Consider the following 14,864-nt stretch of genomic DNA (forward strand, 5'->3'; position numbering starts at 1 on the left):
CTCTCTCTCTCTCTCTCTCTCTCTCTCTCTCTCTCTCTCTCTCTCTCTCTCTCTCTCTCTCTCTCTCTCTCTCTCTCTCTCTCTCTCTCTCTCTTTGATGCTATAATTTATATGTATATGTGATGCTTAGAAATAGCTATATTTAAGAACTTAATATGTGACCAGAAAAACAAGTAGTCACCTTTGAGAATAATAAGTTGGTACAATAATGCAAATAGATTTTGTGGCTATTATGTTATTTAAAGAACTAATGAGAGGCTAGTTTGCTAAAGTGATAATGATTCATTATGGTGCGTCTGCTAGGCTAATGCTATTTGAACTTGACAATCAAAATTGCCCTTGTTGGATGTATTTATGAGTTTTGTGAAGCTCGGCTAGTTCACTATATGTATACCCTCTATGTCACGTGCGTTCAAGGCCTAATTATGAATATCCTTATCTGTGAAATTTTCCTTAATAAAACATAACCCTTTTCTATTCAATCTGTAAGTAACCCCTTTATATGGGACCCTTCTATATGCAAAAAATAAGTAAAAATGGTATTTTAAAATTCCTTTATATTGAACCCACGTGATACATACATATATTTATGACTGACCTCCCTGGGTTGTGAAGCCTCTTAATGTATGTTCTTATTATCTATTAGAAAGTAAGTCACCCACATAATCAAAGCATAGCTTTAATATATATTCATTAATACTAATGGTGTATATAGTTCTAATGAATTATAAACCTTAGCGTTATCCAAAGAAGATATTTGGCACTAATGACTTACACATGCTAAACTAATGAGAACTTATCGTTCATTAAAAGCTCCTAAAATAAAGGGACATTGGTGTGGCTCTCACAGAAAATTATTTTTCCCATGATATTGCTAATGCAATTCTTTTCCAATAACTTTCTTATTAGCTTGAATATGTGATCAAAAACATATTCAGTAAGACATACATGCATGCATATGGTTTTTTTTTTGCAGGGGAGTGGGGGGAGGGTGTTATGGACCTTCACAAGACTTCAAGTCATAACCTATCCTTAGGCATAGAAATAGCATAGTGGAAAGGCACACGAGATATATCAATAAGGAATCTTTGTATTCATTATATTGAAAGATACAACATTGAGGCACCTCTTAGGAAGGACTACACCCTTGTGACATCGCACATGGAGGGTTCACTATTGAGTCTAGGGAATCATATGTAGAAGATCAGCCCAAGCAACTCTTGAGTGACTACTACTCCCTACATAGGTGTGTGTGTGTGTAGGAAATGATATGGTATACCTATAAATCCCTTACCCTTACACTACCCCCATTCAATGGATTGTTGTCCTGAATTATCTAAGGTTGATTTTCTTAACTCATTATGGGGTCTTCATACAGCTGTGGTCTAGGACTCAACTTCTTAGTGGGGTCTTAATGTAGCCTTTTCTATCAAGCTAGTTGGTGTTTTTCGCACTACAACTTAGGGGTCTTAACATAGCTTTTCTTATCAAGATGGCTGCCCATCTAGACTCAGTTCTTTTATTATGTTTCGTTCCAGTCCATCCTCGACTCAATTACATTTGAGGAGTGGAGGCTTCATAGTTCTAACTTTATTTGACTTGGCTCTTATGGCATTGCATGCCAAACTTTGTAGGTATGATCCCAAGTTGATGCACTATTGGAGTCAATGTGTGGTAGATCAATTGTTGCCATGTTGTGCCATGCCTTAAGGGAGGCAATCCATTGGGCTACTACTTATGTAGTTTCTCCCTTTTGTCTTGCCTTTTCCTTGGGCCTTGGTGACTTAGGTCTCTTGGTTTATTTACCAAGATGCTTGGCCCTCATCTCCGAGTCAAGTACTTATGTTGCTTTCCTTGGCCTCTTTGTCAGATCTTTATTCCTTGCCTTGAACTTAGACAAACTAGTTGGTTGCGCTTGCCTTTTCGTAGGAAGGTGTGGTCTTGGTACATAGCACCTCTTTGGCTCTTCTTGGCTTCATTTGGGGTTGAAATTCTTTGGGGGATATGGACCGAGTCATCACACTTAGATTGGATTTCGAGTTTCGAAAGTAGAGGTATCATTGAAGTACTTGGGGTGATACCCATGTTTGGAGTGCTTGTGGTGTCATAGATCCATAAGATTGGGGTGACAACTCCTTGCATCACTTGTGGCTTGAATGCTGAGATCTTAATCTTCACTAGCATTGAGTATGGTCCCAATGGGTTCCATAGTCCAAAGACACTCACCTTAAGAGTGAGTTGGAGAATTTTCCAAGTCTCAACTAGCAAGGTTCCCTTCCATGGCACTAAGTTACCTTAGTCAGACCGTATTGCAAGCACTCCCTCATGCTCTCCCTTCTTTGAGACTTCTTCCATTGACTTATTGTGTCTAAGCTCATTAGGTTTTGCCTCTTTGGGCTCAAAGACATAGCCAATGACTCCATTATTGAAATGCACTTGGTTCTTACTTTGATCTAATTTGGCTAGGATGAGATGTGGCCTTGGACTGTTTGCTTCATCCTTATCCAAAAGTTTAGCTTAGGGGGTTTTGGAAGCATCCTCATTCTCATCTCTCATCTTGGCGTCTAGTAGCCTACCTCTGTTTCTTGGCAATTGGTTTCACCTTCTTCTTCTTCTCATTCTCTTTTTCTTCTTCCTCTATCTTTCCTTCGTCTTTTTGACCTTTGCCTAGATCTATTTTTTGATCCTCTTCTTACTTCTCTTTCTTTCCTAAGTCTAACTCATCTTCTATCTTTCCTTCTTTGGCCTTGATGCCTAGATCTATCTTTTCTTGCTCTTGTTGTTATAGACTATCCTCTTGCTTCGCATCTTCTTCCTTGGCGTTCTAGCTCTCCACACTCTCTCTTCTGCTTGGCTCCTCTGCCTCTTTCTACTTACTCATTCTTCTCTCTAACTTTCTTCTTCTTGTTTTCTTCTATTTGCTTCTTCTAATCTTGCTCTATCTTTTCTTTCTCACTTATCTTCTTTTTAGCTAACTTTATCTTTTCTTCTATCTCTTTTCTTATCTCATGTTTTCTTCTATCATTTCTATGGCTCCATCTAATAAGTACTTTTATTCTTCCTTCATATCTTATTCTTATATCTCTTCCCATGTTCTCATTATCATCTCCTTCAACTCTCTTTCTAGTGTATCATCATTGAACTTTGTTGGGTTGGTTTATTGTTGAGGTTCAGGTTGTTGGGATAGAGGTGTTCCAAGATCTAGATTGAGCTCATCCTCTCCTTTGTCTTCTTCTTTTTTCCTTAACTCTTCCTTCTTCTCTTCTTCTTTGCCTCACTTCTCTTCTAAGGTTGAAGTGTTGGTTCCATGTAGCAGATGCCATGCCCACTGTGCTTTTACTCTTCCATTCTTATCTTCTAAGTCTATCTCCTCATCGTCAACTGCATTAAAGGCATCCCATGCCTCAAAGGTAGGCACCAACCTAGCCTCACTCTCAATCTCAATAGGCAAAGATGTTTCTTGACTGGTATCAGGAATCTCCTCCCCCTTCTCAAGCTCTATCTCTTCTAAGACTGGATCGTCTTCTAGTTGGGTTGCAACCTGTGGGTACAAGCTCATCCTTCTCACATGTCTACCTATCTTCATCTTCCTTCTTGTAGCCTAACTCTTGCATGATATCTTCTATCTTTGACCTCACATCCATTCTCCATCCTTCTCCCTTCATATAGTATTCAACTTATTCTATTTTTCCTTGAACTCCTTCAAGTTGGAATTCTTTGGGGTAGGGTTAGCACTCTTCTCCTTCACAGTAGTATTCATTGTAGAGGTAATCTCCTTCTGGGAAGTAATCAATGGGAAATTCTTTAGGGTAGTAGTATCCACCTTCTTCTGTATAGCAATCATTGGGGTATCCATCTTCGAGGTAGCCTTCTTCATAGTAGCCTTCGAGGCAGTGTTCGAGGTAGTAGTAATTAGCTCTCCTAGTTGTCAGTACTCATCTTCTCCATCATCATCTGACCAAAACTCTTCTTCTTCTATCACCTGCTTCTTCTTTTCTTGGCTCTCCTTTGGCTTCCCTTGGCTCTTTTAGCCTTCTTTGACTGGCTTCAATCCATTCTCCACCTCTTGAACTCTTTTGAGTCTCATCTACTTCAAGTATGGTTTAGCCCACTCTTTAGCTGCTTCTTATCTAGAGCCAGTCTCCCAATCCCACCTCAGCCTAGCTCTTTCTCACATGTTGATGAGGTTCCATGTTGAGGTCTCAAGCCATCTTCATTGCCACAACCTAGCTCTTTCTCGCATGATCAACTAGTAGTCAATGTCCTCCAAGTCTTCATCTAGCTCTTCAGCCTTCTCTTCCAAGTTGTGTAACACATATATTCCTTTCTGAGCCTTCTCCAACACTTTGATTATCTTCCTTGCTTATTCGATTCGTTTGAGTTGCCTTCAGATTAACTTTGCTCTTTGTCGAATCTTGGTAATATCCATCGATACAACAAAGAATCTTCACATTTGAAAAGAAGAACAATGTTTGTGTCTATAGTATGTTTTCAATGTTGCTTATTCATATAAAGACAGAATATCTTACTCCCAAAGATGTCAATTATTCCATTAGAACAATCACTGGAATAAAATTTACATTTATACTTTTGATTTTATTTCTGGAAAGGGGGGAGGGAGGGGGGGTTCTCATTTGAATCAACTTTCCTTTTTGGGGGATCTACTAGTTATGACCATCACTATAACAAATAATCTCCAAATTAGAAAAGAGCAATGTTTGTGTAGATTTATGGTGTTTACATTCTATTTGTTCACATATTAAAAGAGAATGTCTTACTACAAAAGATGACGATCGTTCCATTAGACCCATGTGAGGGGAGGCATGTTTTACATTTGGATCTTGGATCAACTTTTCTCTTTGGGCGATATAGTGGTAATGTCCATCACTATAACAAATAATCTCCACATTAGAAAAGGAAAGTGTTTGTGTAGATTTAGGATGTTTGTATCGTTGGTTCTCGTGATCTTCTTTAATTCTCTTATATGCTTTTACTTTCACTTTTAAAAACATTGGAATGTTTTTTCTATAATGCAATCTAAATACATTTCAACAAAACTGGTGATAGGTAACCCCCACATTGCACATGAAGGCACATCACCACAAAGTCTTAAAACATTTGCAACATATTGTTATTAATGTAAGTGAGCTCAAGACAAATGCAAACATATATTATCTTAACCTAGCATATAATGGCCATGTGCTAGAGTTCATAAAACAATATTTGTGCATATATATAGAAAAAAAGTGTTTTAATTAAGTGATCACTAACATAGATAAGTAACGAGACGACATTAAAAACATAGGTTTAATCTAAAATGATTTGCAAATTTTCTAAAATTACCTTCAAAATTTGATGCAACATTTATAGAACTCCAAAAACCTTTCAAATTTATTGCTTATGAAAATGGAAGATACATGAAAATTGAGATTAAAGTCCATCCTTACTATCATGTCAATCAAAATTGTATCCAGTAGTAGATATGGTGGTAGCAAAGAAATGTTGCTAGCAATGTTTTCCATGAGCACTAGAAAAAGGAGTGGATGTTATTTGGGTAATTTAATAATGAAGCACTATATGACATCAAAAGGTACCTAAGGGCAATTATGGAGGGATTTTTGTATTTTCTAATGCAAAGATATGTATTATGCATTATGAAGGAAATATTTCATCAAACCAACTTAAAAAGTGAGGGGTTATTAAGGCATGTGCATAATGTGCACAATGCAATGGACTAAAAGGCACAAGACGTGGCATAATCATCAAGCAAATGTTCAATTATTATGCGATGTTTGTGGTGGTGGGAAGCTAAAAGGTTTCTACTCTTTATTACTCCCACAAAGGTTGGAGCCTAGTTGATCTCATGCAACCTCTCAATTTTCCAACATCATATTTTTTGAGATTTGATATGGATAAGCAAGTTTTTAGACCCGCCGCAATCTTTCATGTGCCTAATGGACATTCTTATTGCCATTGTGCCTTATCTTTTCAAACTCATTATCAATGCATCTCATTTTAGATCCTTTCACCGCACTTTTTGCGCTATGGAGGAGATTTTTTAATCTTTTTAAATTCTAAGTTCATGAAGCCCATCATTAGGGCTAATGTTATTCAATTAAAGTTGTTCAAATTACTATTGTAGAGGCATTATGTGTCCTCTAATGATGATGCTTTATGTATTTAAAGTTTTAAACATTTGGAATTTTTCACAAGCTTTATACCCTTAATGTTAGGCACAAGGAGGGGAGTCCCATAGTCTTGCTATTTGGGCAAGGAAAAGCAAAATGTGTTTGCCGATGTAAAGAGACATTCTACAAAGAGTCAACAATTCATAAAAAGGAGGGTAATTCAACAACTAAATGCTCTCTAAGCACCCAAATACAAAACTTATTGAAACAATCAATAGATTAGGCAACCTCCATGGATTTCATTGGAATAACAACAAATTTCTTGGAATAACTTAAGGTCAAGGCCGAAGAGGAAGAGTGGAATATTGTAATCTCTAATCTACAAAGCTTTATTGGAACTCCATCTTCTTCGATGTAAGGCTTTATATAGTAACATGATATTTTTGGCTTCTCATTTTATAAGAAGAAAACAATTGCTTTTAAGGAGATTAGGAAGGCTCTATATATTAATATGATATTTTTGACTTCTCATTTAATTTAAAAAAACTCAATGCTCCTAGGAAGATTAGGAAGGCACTGCTTAGTTGCCTTAGAAATACAAACTTCGTATTTGCTATTAACACAAGGGAATGAAAATTTGAGGTTTATTGTATAATGAATTGCAAATTTTCGAAAAGGACCTTCAAAATTTGAAGAAAGATGTTTAGGCAACTTCAAAGTTGTTTGAAAAAAATGGGAAACACATCAAAATTGATTATTAGCATGCACAACATACACAATCGAAAGGCACAGTTCAATTATTAAGGGATGTCTTTCCATGGTGGGAAACCAAAAGGTCTTTACTGTCAATTACTCACACAAAAGGCTGGAGCCCAATTGGGACCCCTGCAGCTTTTCAACATGACATTCATTGAGATTTGATATGGATAAGCAACGTCTTAAGACTTATGTCTATTGATAATTGCCCTGCTTCGGTCTTTCGTGAGTCTAATTATCAACTAACATTGCTGCTGACATTATGCCTTGTCTTGTCTTGTCAAACCCATTACCAGTATATATATATATATAAAGAGAGAGAGAGAGAGAGAGAGAGAGAGAGAGAGAGAGAGCTAATGAAGCCCACGGGTAAAATTGCTCAGTTTACTCTCTTTGCAAGCATTATCTTCCCCCTAATGATGATACTTTATCAGTCTCTTACCTTACTCTGCGCTGTGGCCCCAAATTCCAGACCTTCATTAAATATTTCTAATTTAAAGTGAAAGCCCATTATTAAGGCCACTGTTTTCCACTTAACATTGCTCAGGTTACTCTCTGTACAAGCATATTATCTGTCCCTGATCTTGATGCTTTATAAGCCTGCTAGTTTCTCAAAATCTTTGGAGGTTTGAATTTTACATGTGCTGAGGTGAGCATTACATCGGCATCGCCCCACGCGGTGGTTACATATTGGATTGAATGAGATTCAATGTTTGCTGGTGCAAACACAGCCCCTTGCAAATTACAGTGGAGGCCATTGGCCAAAATAGTGATTTGCCCGATAATCTCTTCAGTACTGGTGGATTAATTTACTGCTTAAGTGGAGCTCCATTGGGCACAACCTTCATCCCATTGCTGGTGGTGTTAAGCTCAAATGATTTTTGTGCTAGCTCTGGGTCATGGGTGCTTGGGGGCACTATCCTCTTCCAAAACCAGTGTTGCCTCCACAAGATCCCCATCTCTTCTATGGGGATGTTCTTCGTCTCCGGGATGAAGAGCAGCGTGAAGATGCCCATTATGACCACCCACCCAGCAAAGAAGAGGAAAATGCCATACTTGAACTTGCATAGCATGGACAAGAAGGCCTGTGCTATTACAAAGGTGAAGAGCATGTTCATACACACTGTCACACTCTGGCCTGAGGACCTTGTCTCCAAGGGGAAAATCTCACTCGGAATGAGCCACCCCAAGGGGCCCCATGACCACGCAAACGCAGAAACAAATACACACACCATTAGCACCACTACTATGGCTGATGCATGCGATAACTCCTTCCCATCCCTGAGCCCAACTGCCAAAAGGATTGCAATAGCCACCTGGAAATACAAGGGAAACATGCAAATCAGGAACAGCTTTTGGGCTTGAAATGATCTTGCATTATTTGAGAGTGAGAAATTTATGTTGACATCAGGTTCCCAGGAATCATAACAACACATTTCAGAGCTTTTATCCTGTACCTCCTACTGGAATGCCAGCATATTCCATTGTTTACACTATCCATCCAAGACAAGTGCCAAACGGATGGGAAAAAGACACAAATATTGGGAATAGTGAATGCAATACCTGAGATAAAAACATCTGCACACATGCTTCCAGCAGCAAAATCCGGCGGCCGAGCTTATCCACAGAGTAGATAGACACCAACGTGGACACCACATTAACTGCCCCAGTGATGACAGCAGAATACAAGGATGCATCGTTTTTGAAACCGAGCGTTTGGAAAAGCACCGGTGCATAGAACATAATGGCATTGATGCCAGTGAACTGCTGAAAGATCTGAAGGGCAATGGTGATGACCAGCTGTGGCCTATTTCTCCTCTTAAGGAGGTTCCTGAATGGGTGCTTGACTCCCTGAGCAATCCTGCTCGCCTCCACAAGGTCTTCAAACTCTGCATTGATGTTGTCGGTGCCACGGATTCTCCTGAGGATGGTCTTGGCTCTTTCCATGTGACCTCTCTCCACTAAGCTGTTGGGTGTTTCCACCAACACTAGACTGCCTATAGTGAGGGCTACGGCAGGGACGCCTGCTATGCCTAACGATAGACGCCACCCCCATGGCTTTATCCTCAAAGTTCCATAGTTCACAAGATTGGCAAACAGGATGCCAATTGTCACGTTGAGCTGGAAAAGAATGTTTAGCCCACCTCTCAAGTGTGTGGGTGCTATCTCTGATAAAAACAAGGGAACACCCTGCCCAAAGGAAAACAGAGCTATTAAGCACCGAGGCACTTCAGTAGCTGATATATTCAGACAATATTTAGATAACTGAACATAACAGATCGTTGAAATTGCCTAAAACACACAGATTTAATAAGAATCCGATTCATCACTGGTATGGTCGCTACATACATGCTTAGCATGGAACAAAACCTAAGTTGTCATGGCAGAGGGCGCACTTGATGCAAAAAGAAAGACAAATAATAAATTGAGAGATACCTGATTAGCAAACCCAACTCCACATCCAAGCAGGATTCTGCCAATGATGAGCATAGGCAGATCTTGGGCAGCCGCATTCAGGATGACTCCTGCGTCGAAGAAGATGCCGGCAATGAGCATGGTAGCCTTGCGCCCGTACCGTCTTGTGACCACAGATGCAAAGAAGGTGGCAATCAGGGCAGCCAAGTACAGGGAAGAGGTGAACAGCTGCAGGTTTTGGTTGTCATACTGGCAATACTGGTCTCCTGAATTGGCGAGTTGCTTTTTTCGATACACAACAGGGAAGAATTCTTTCAAGAAATCATTCATGGAGGTCACCCCACCTATGCAAACGTACATGGTGTGTGAGCATGACTAGAGGAATCTGATCGATGATAAAGGAAAGGCAAAGATGTAGTATATCATGATGACACAATTGATCAGCCTAGAGTGATTGATGTCGCCTGATCAATTGTAACCTTAATCCATGTGAGTCTAAACACTAACATTCCCACAGCTCAGGCAAAGATGTGCATCTTGATGCTATAATTGATCGTGCTAGAGTGACTGACCTAGCCTGCTCAATTATAAACATCAATTGACGCGAATCTAAACAGTTCTCATTATTAATACTAATCTTTTCCTGCAAAGAAAGACAGACAAACACACATGCACACCCAATGAGGTGATACCTGATATGCCCACATCGTAGCCGAACATCAGACCGCCGCTGGCGGCAATGATGCAGGTAATGATGACATAGAAGGTGATCTTGCCATCGTACTGGGCCGCACGGATGCCGGCGGAAGCCGCAGTGAAGCCTCCCCCTGCCATGGATGGTTATAGGACAGCTCTCACACCACAATTCTGCTGTTGTGAATATATATAACCTTGCTATCAATCAGGCCTACAGCTGGGTTGGGGGGGCTGAGGGTGGATTGGCAGCATGCAAAATGCAGGTAGAGAGAGCCGGTGCAGGGGGGGACCGGGAGGGAAGATCAGTCCTTGGCTGAGGCGGGCTGCCGCATTTCTAATGGGGAGGCGAGGAAAGGGAGCTCGCAAAGGGAGGCTTTACTAGCGAGAGTACGGTTAAGGGAGGATATATATAGCCGAATAGGCCAAAGGGGGGCACAGAGAGAGAGAGAGAGAGAGAGAGAGAGAGAGAGATCAGGGGGTTGCAACTAGGCACGGAACAGAGAAGAGAATCAAGAGACGTATCATAGTCGTATAGAGAGAGAGAGAGCTTGACTGCACAGTGCAGAGACTGAGAAGAGAGATAAGAGGGACAGAGAGAGAGAGAGACGAGAGAGAGAGAGAGAGAGAAGGCCAAAGGAAACGTCCCCTTGGAAGTTGGCACAGACCCTCAAAATCAAAATTAGCAAGATCAAGTCAAGGTTGGGCCCCACATCCCCTCCACCCCTCCCCTTCCCATTGGTCCGCCTCCCCCTACCATACACGCTCGTTCACACGCGTAAGCTCCACATCCTTCCTCCCTAAACACGCCCCACGCTTACATAACACAACAATGGCATGGCCTTGCACCCATGCCCATAGGCATCTAATGCCCCAAATCGAGAACTTGTGGCAGCTTAGAAGCCTTAGAGTTGGAGCTTGATCTCCCTAATGCCTCGGATCGACAACTCTAGAGATGTGGCATGGCCTACCTAATGCCTCAAATCAATGACTCTAGAAGCCTAATCATGTGATAAGCCCAATGGCTCAAATTTTGAGCTTATGGGCAATGGAAGCCTAAGAATTGGGCTAGGGCATAGTCACCTAATGCCTTGGATCAAGAACTTATGGGGGCTAGTCATATGCCAAGCATAAGAGTGGTGCCACCCCTCACTCCTACTACACTTTATGGAAGTTTGGAAGTAAAGTGAATGCAATGTGTCAAATGTTCTTCCCTCTTCCTTACTAGAAATGTGGATGCTAGACTCTTTAAAGTCTAGCACTTTCCTAGTTGTGGTACCACCATAATGACACCTTCTAAGCACTATCAAGGACTAGTAATATGCCAATTTGTAATGTGTCACAACATTTTTATGGCGATCAAGTGGTGATACACTAAGAAAACATTCTCACTTTTTCATGCAACAGTATAGGTCCAAGTGTTGTTGCATGACTAGTTCATGACTTGAATATGAGAGATCAAGCTCACAAGGCTCAACTTTTTATTAATGTCCAAGCCACTTCATTTTGTATCTTAGCCCTTTAAGCTAGAAGGTTTGAGTCAACTTATGCACATGGCTATGATGGTAAGATCACCTTCCTATGGTGAGTTACGAAACATACCCCAAAACTCAACCAAATGGACCTAAATGACACCTGAACTATCACCTTGCCATTATAGAATGATAATTTAGGATCTAAAATAAGAGAAAATGAAGCAGATGGTTGAAAGGAACTTTGTATGTTAGGAACTTTCCATTTTTTGCAAAAGTTTCAGAATGCACAATCTCACTCAACAAACCAACAGATTCTTCTCAGCCGCATCATGTGAGGGGAAATTTTCTTAAAATTACTAGTCTTTTCCATGTCGAGACTCTCCATGAGAAGTCCTCCTTGGTAACAATTAATTGAGCTTGTGAACATGGCTATGTTTGATAAGTTTATTAACATGCTTTTTATGGTAAGATCAAGTTATCAACAAATGCTTATCATACCATAGGTTCCTTTACCATATGCAATCTTTCCATTTGTATGAGATGGACCTTTTGCCACCAAAGCATGGGAGGGTAAAAGTGTAAATAATAAGTGGCTCAAGTTTAGTACGTTAGTCTCCACACTACAAGAAAATCAAGTGCTTTTTATTGATTGCACAAATATATCTCCATCCTCAAGGCAAATGATCAACTTTAATTAAACTCTGTCCAAACTAATGTGCAGCATGGTACATATAAAATATTCAAATCAAATTTGGTGTACCTTGAAAATTGGCTTATTTATCATCAGCTTGCTAATCATATTCAAAATAAATCGACCATAAACCTAGCAAAAAAGTATGAAATCATGGGTGCCCAAACTTGTGCCTCCTCTAGCTCATTTATTAGTGGTGCATTCAACCACCCCTTCTTGGGCCCATAAGCCAAAGATAGCAAGGTCTCATATTCTAGATGCTAATAGGCCCCCACTCCAGCTTGGCCCCAAAATTGTCCCCTCTTCTTAGGCACCCATAGGAGATGATCATTGCAATTCTCCTCTACCACACATGAAGATACTATGCCAACAAACATCAAACATGCACCAACATGATCATTCAAGACACCCATATTTCCACCCTTCATAGTCCAACAAAGTCAAACAATGTAGCAACAAGCCTTGGCCATTAATAACCATCGTTACAACCAAAAGATGATGATGCCAATGGTGTTGATGTCCCAAAAAGCCATGACAACTACATATGCACTCACTGAGCAACCTTTGCAAATAATCATTCACCACTAAAGAAACTTGTCTCAACTTTTATTTTGAACATGCTATAATTTTATAAAGGGGGAGATGCTAGGTCATGAGGATTCATAACAAACTATGTGCTTTGAACACGAGAAAGCCACAATAATATAGGTGATTGATTGGCATTCATTTGGGATGATAAACTTTTCACCCATCATGGCATAGATTGGGTTCAAGCGAGTTGAATCCTCTTAGATTGATGGTAAAGGTGCCAATGAATGCACTTTATTGGAAAATAGGGTAAGTGGAGAATCAAGTCAAGTTTTGCAACAGTTGCATGGAATTAACTATGATATGCAAGCAATTGGTATTGCACTATAAGGGTTATCTAGAACACCATATCTTAGCATGTGGGAACAAAGACCTTTCTTGTTAGAGTGTGTCTAGAACACCATTTTTTAGCATGTATTTATTTGACTACAACATACAAGCCACTATTAGCATAGCATTATAGTCACTAAAACACCATTTCTTAGTTTGAGGCAACAAAACCTAGAAAATAATCATGCATATATCTCTTTGGACTAATTCTATAGTTTTCATCAACATTTCCTCCCCTTTTAGGGAATCTCATAACAAAGGCATCACCAAATGGGAACATATATGGATCTACTTAGTGATGGGGTAGCTTGATTCAATTATATTAGGTAGAAGTAAATATTGCAGTAGTGGACTTGTTGGTTCAATCCAAAAAATGGATTAGGAAACATATATGGATCTACTTAGTGATGGGGTAGCTTGATTCAATTACATTAGGTAGAAGTACATATTGTAGTAGTGGACTTGTTGGCTCAATGTTTCCTAATCCAAAAAATGATTTGGCCTACATACCCTCAACAAAGTCTAGCTAATTGGTTGGGGGAGAATAATTCCTTAAGTACAAACCTACTTGTGATGTGATTGGTACCACATGGTTCATAAAGTTAGGGAGTATTGATTCAAGTTTCAATCGAATGTACATGGAAAGAGAAATTCGGTACCCCACCAAGTTTTCCAAGCTCTAGTTGATGGTTGTAAAATGGATGCAAATTCTTTTAGCCTATATGGTTTATATATGAATCTCATATGAATTGTCATTCCATATTTTGTGGGCACATGAAAATAATTGTGGCACTCCAAAAGAAGAATTAGACTTGGTTCTATTTTCATTTAATCTATGATAGAATATGAGCAAAGTTTGCAAGGCCACCAAGTTTGAACAAGTTCCATTGCTTTGCTTATTTTTCAAGTTGGTAAACATATGGACAAGCCTTGTAAGTTAGGCTACACATCATCAATTGTTATTCACTTGTGATGTGGTGATTGTTTACCATTGCTCCACATGACTGGCCTATAAGAAGAGAGTAATGGTTATAAGGGTGAAAAGACATGCATAAATCACAACATATGTATTTCTTATGCATCAAGGTATATGAGTGCCATACAAGATGTATGTTAGAGAGTTGGCACAATTCTGTTATAAACTAAGGGAATGTGCCTTCCCCTTTGATCTAGGTGGGTGTTTGCCATAACACAAGGGTTCAAATTTGTACACACAAACCTAAAGATTGGACATGTGCTCCCATTGTCACTACTATTGTGTGTGCTCTTTTTTTTGTAGGCATTTATTGTACATATGATGACTAGGCTACTAGGATCCTCTAGTAGAAGGGGCAAATGATCTACAAATGATGGAAGGCATGTTTGCAATTGGATAGAAACGATGGAAGCTCTTTGGCCTTCAATATCACAAAAATGAGAACAATATCCGTATTGAAAAACAATGTTTTCTAAGTAAGTGTGATTTTCACAAAGCCTTATAAAACATAGCATGTGCTAAGTATGGATAAAGTTGTAGGATCCAAAGAGACATACCCTTTTGCTAAGGCACACTACCCATCCTTACAAAGCCTTAAAGCCCAAACCACAAGGTTCAACCATCTCTCTCCTATAAAGTCCATGATTACTACTAGTCATCAACCTTGTTCGAATACAATCCGAGACATCTAAGCATGGTTGAGTTACCAATGCTAAAGTCTAACACTAGTAGGACTATGTCTCCCTTATTAGGATGTTGTTGGACTTCAAGTCCTATTGCAACACTAGCTCTCTCCCTTTCACAACTTGCAC

At 39.6% G+C, this 14,864-nt stretch overlaps 1 protein-coding gene across 1 annotated transcript; it reads right to left on the reverse strand.

The window, feature by feature from the left end:
• Window positions 1-7,377: 7,377 nt before the first annotated feature.
• Window positions 7,378-10,564, reverse strand: LOC148010127 (sugar transport protein MST4-like). The gene is made up of 4 exons (XM_087672368.1): window positions 9,992-10,564; window positions 9,321-9,643; window positions 8,448-9,074; window positions 7,378-8,200 (listed from the first exon to the last, which is right to left on the reverse strand). Exons 1-4 carry the CDS (start codon window positions 10,131-10,133, stop codon window positions 7,694-7,696), a joined length of 1,599 nt encoding a protein of 532 aa, XP_087528494.1. The 5' UTR covers window positions 10,134-10,564; the 3' UTR covers window positions 7,378-7,693.
• Window positions 10,565-14,864: the final 4,300 nt, after the last annotated feature.

This window comes from Lygodium microphyllum, chromosome 30, assembly GCF_053477565.2.
Source record: "Lygodium microphyllum isolate KBCC chromosome 30, Lygodium_microphyllum_v1.1.10, whole genome shotgun sequence".
Taxonomy (NCBI): domain Eukaryota; kingdom Viridiplantae; phylum Streptophyta; class Polypodiopsida; order Schizaeales; family Lygodiaceae; genus Lygodium; species Lygodium microphyllum.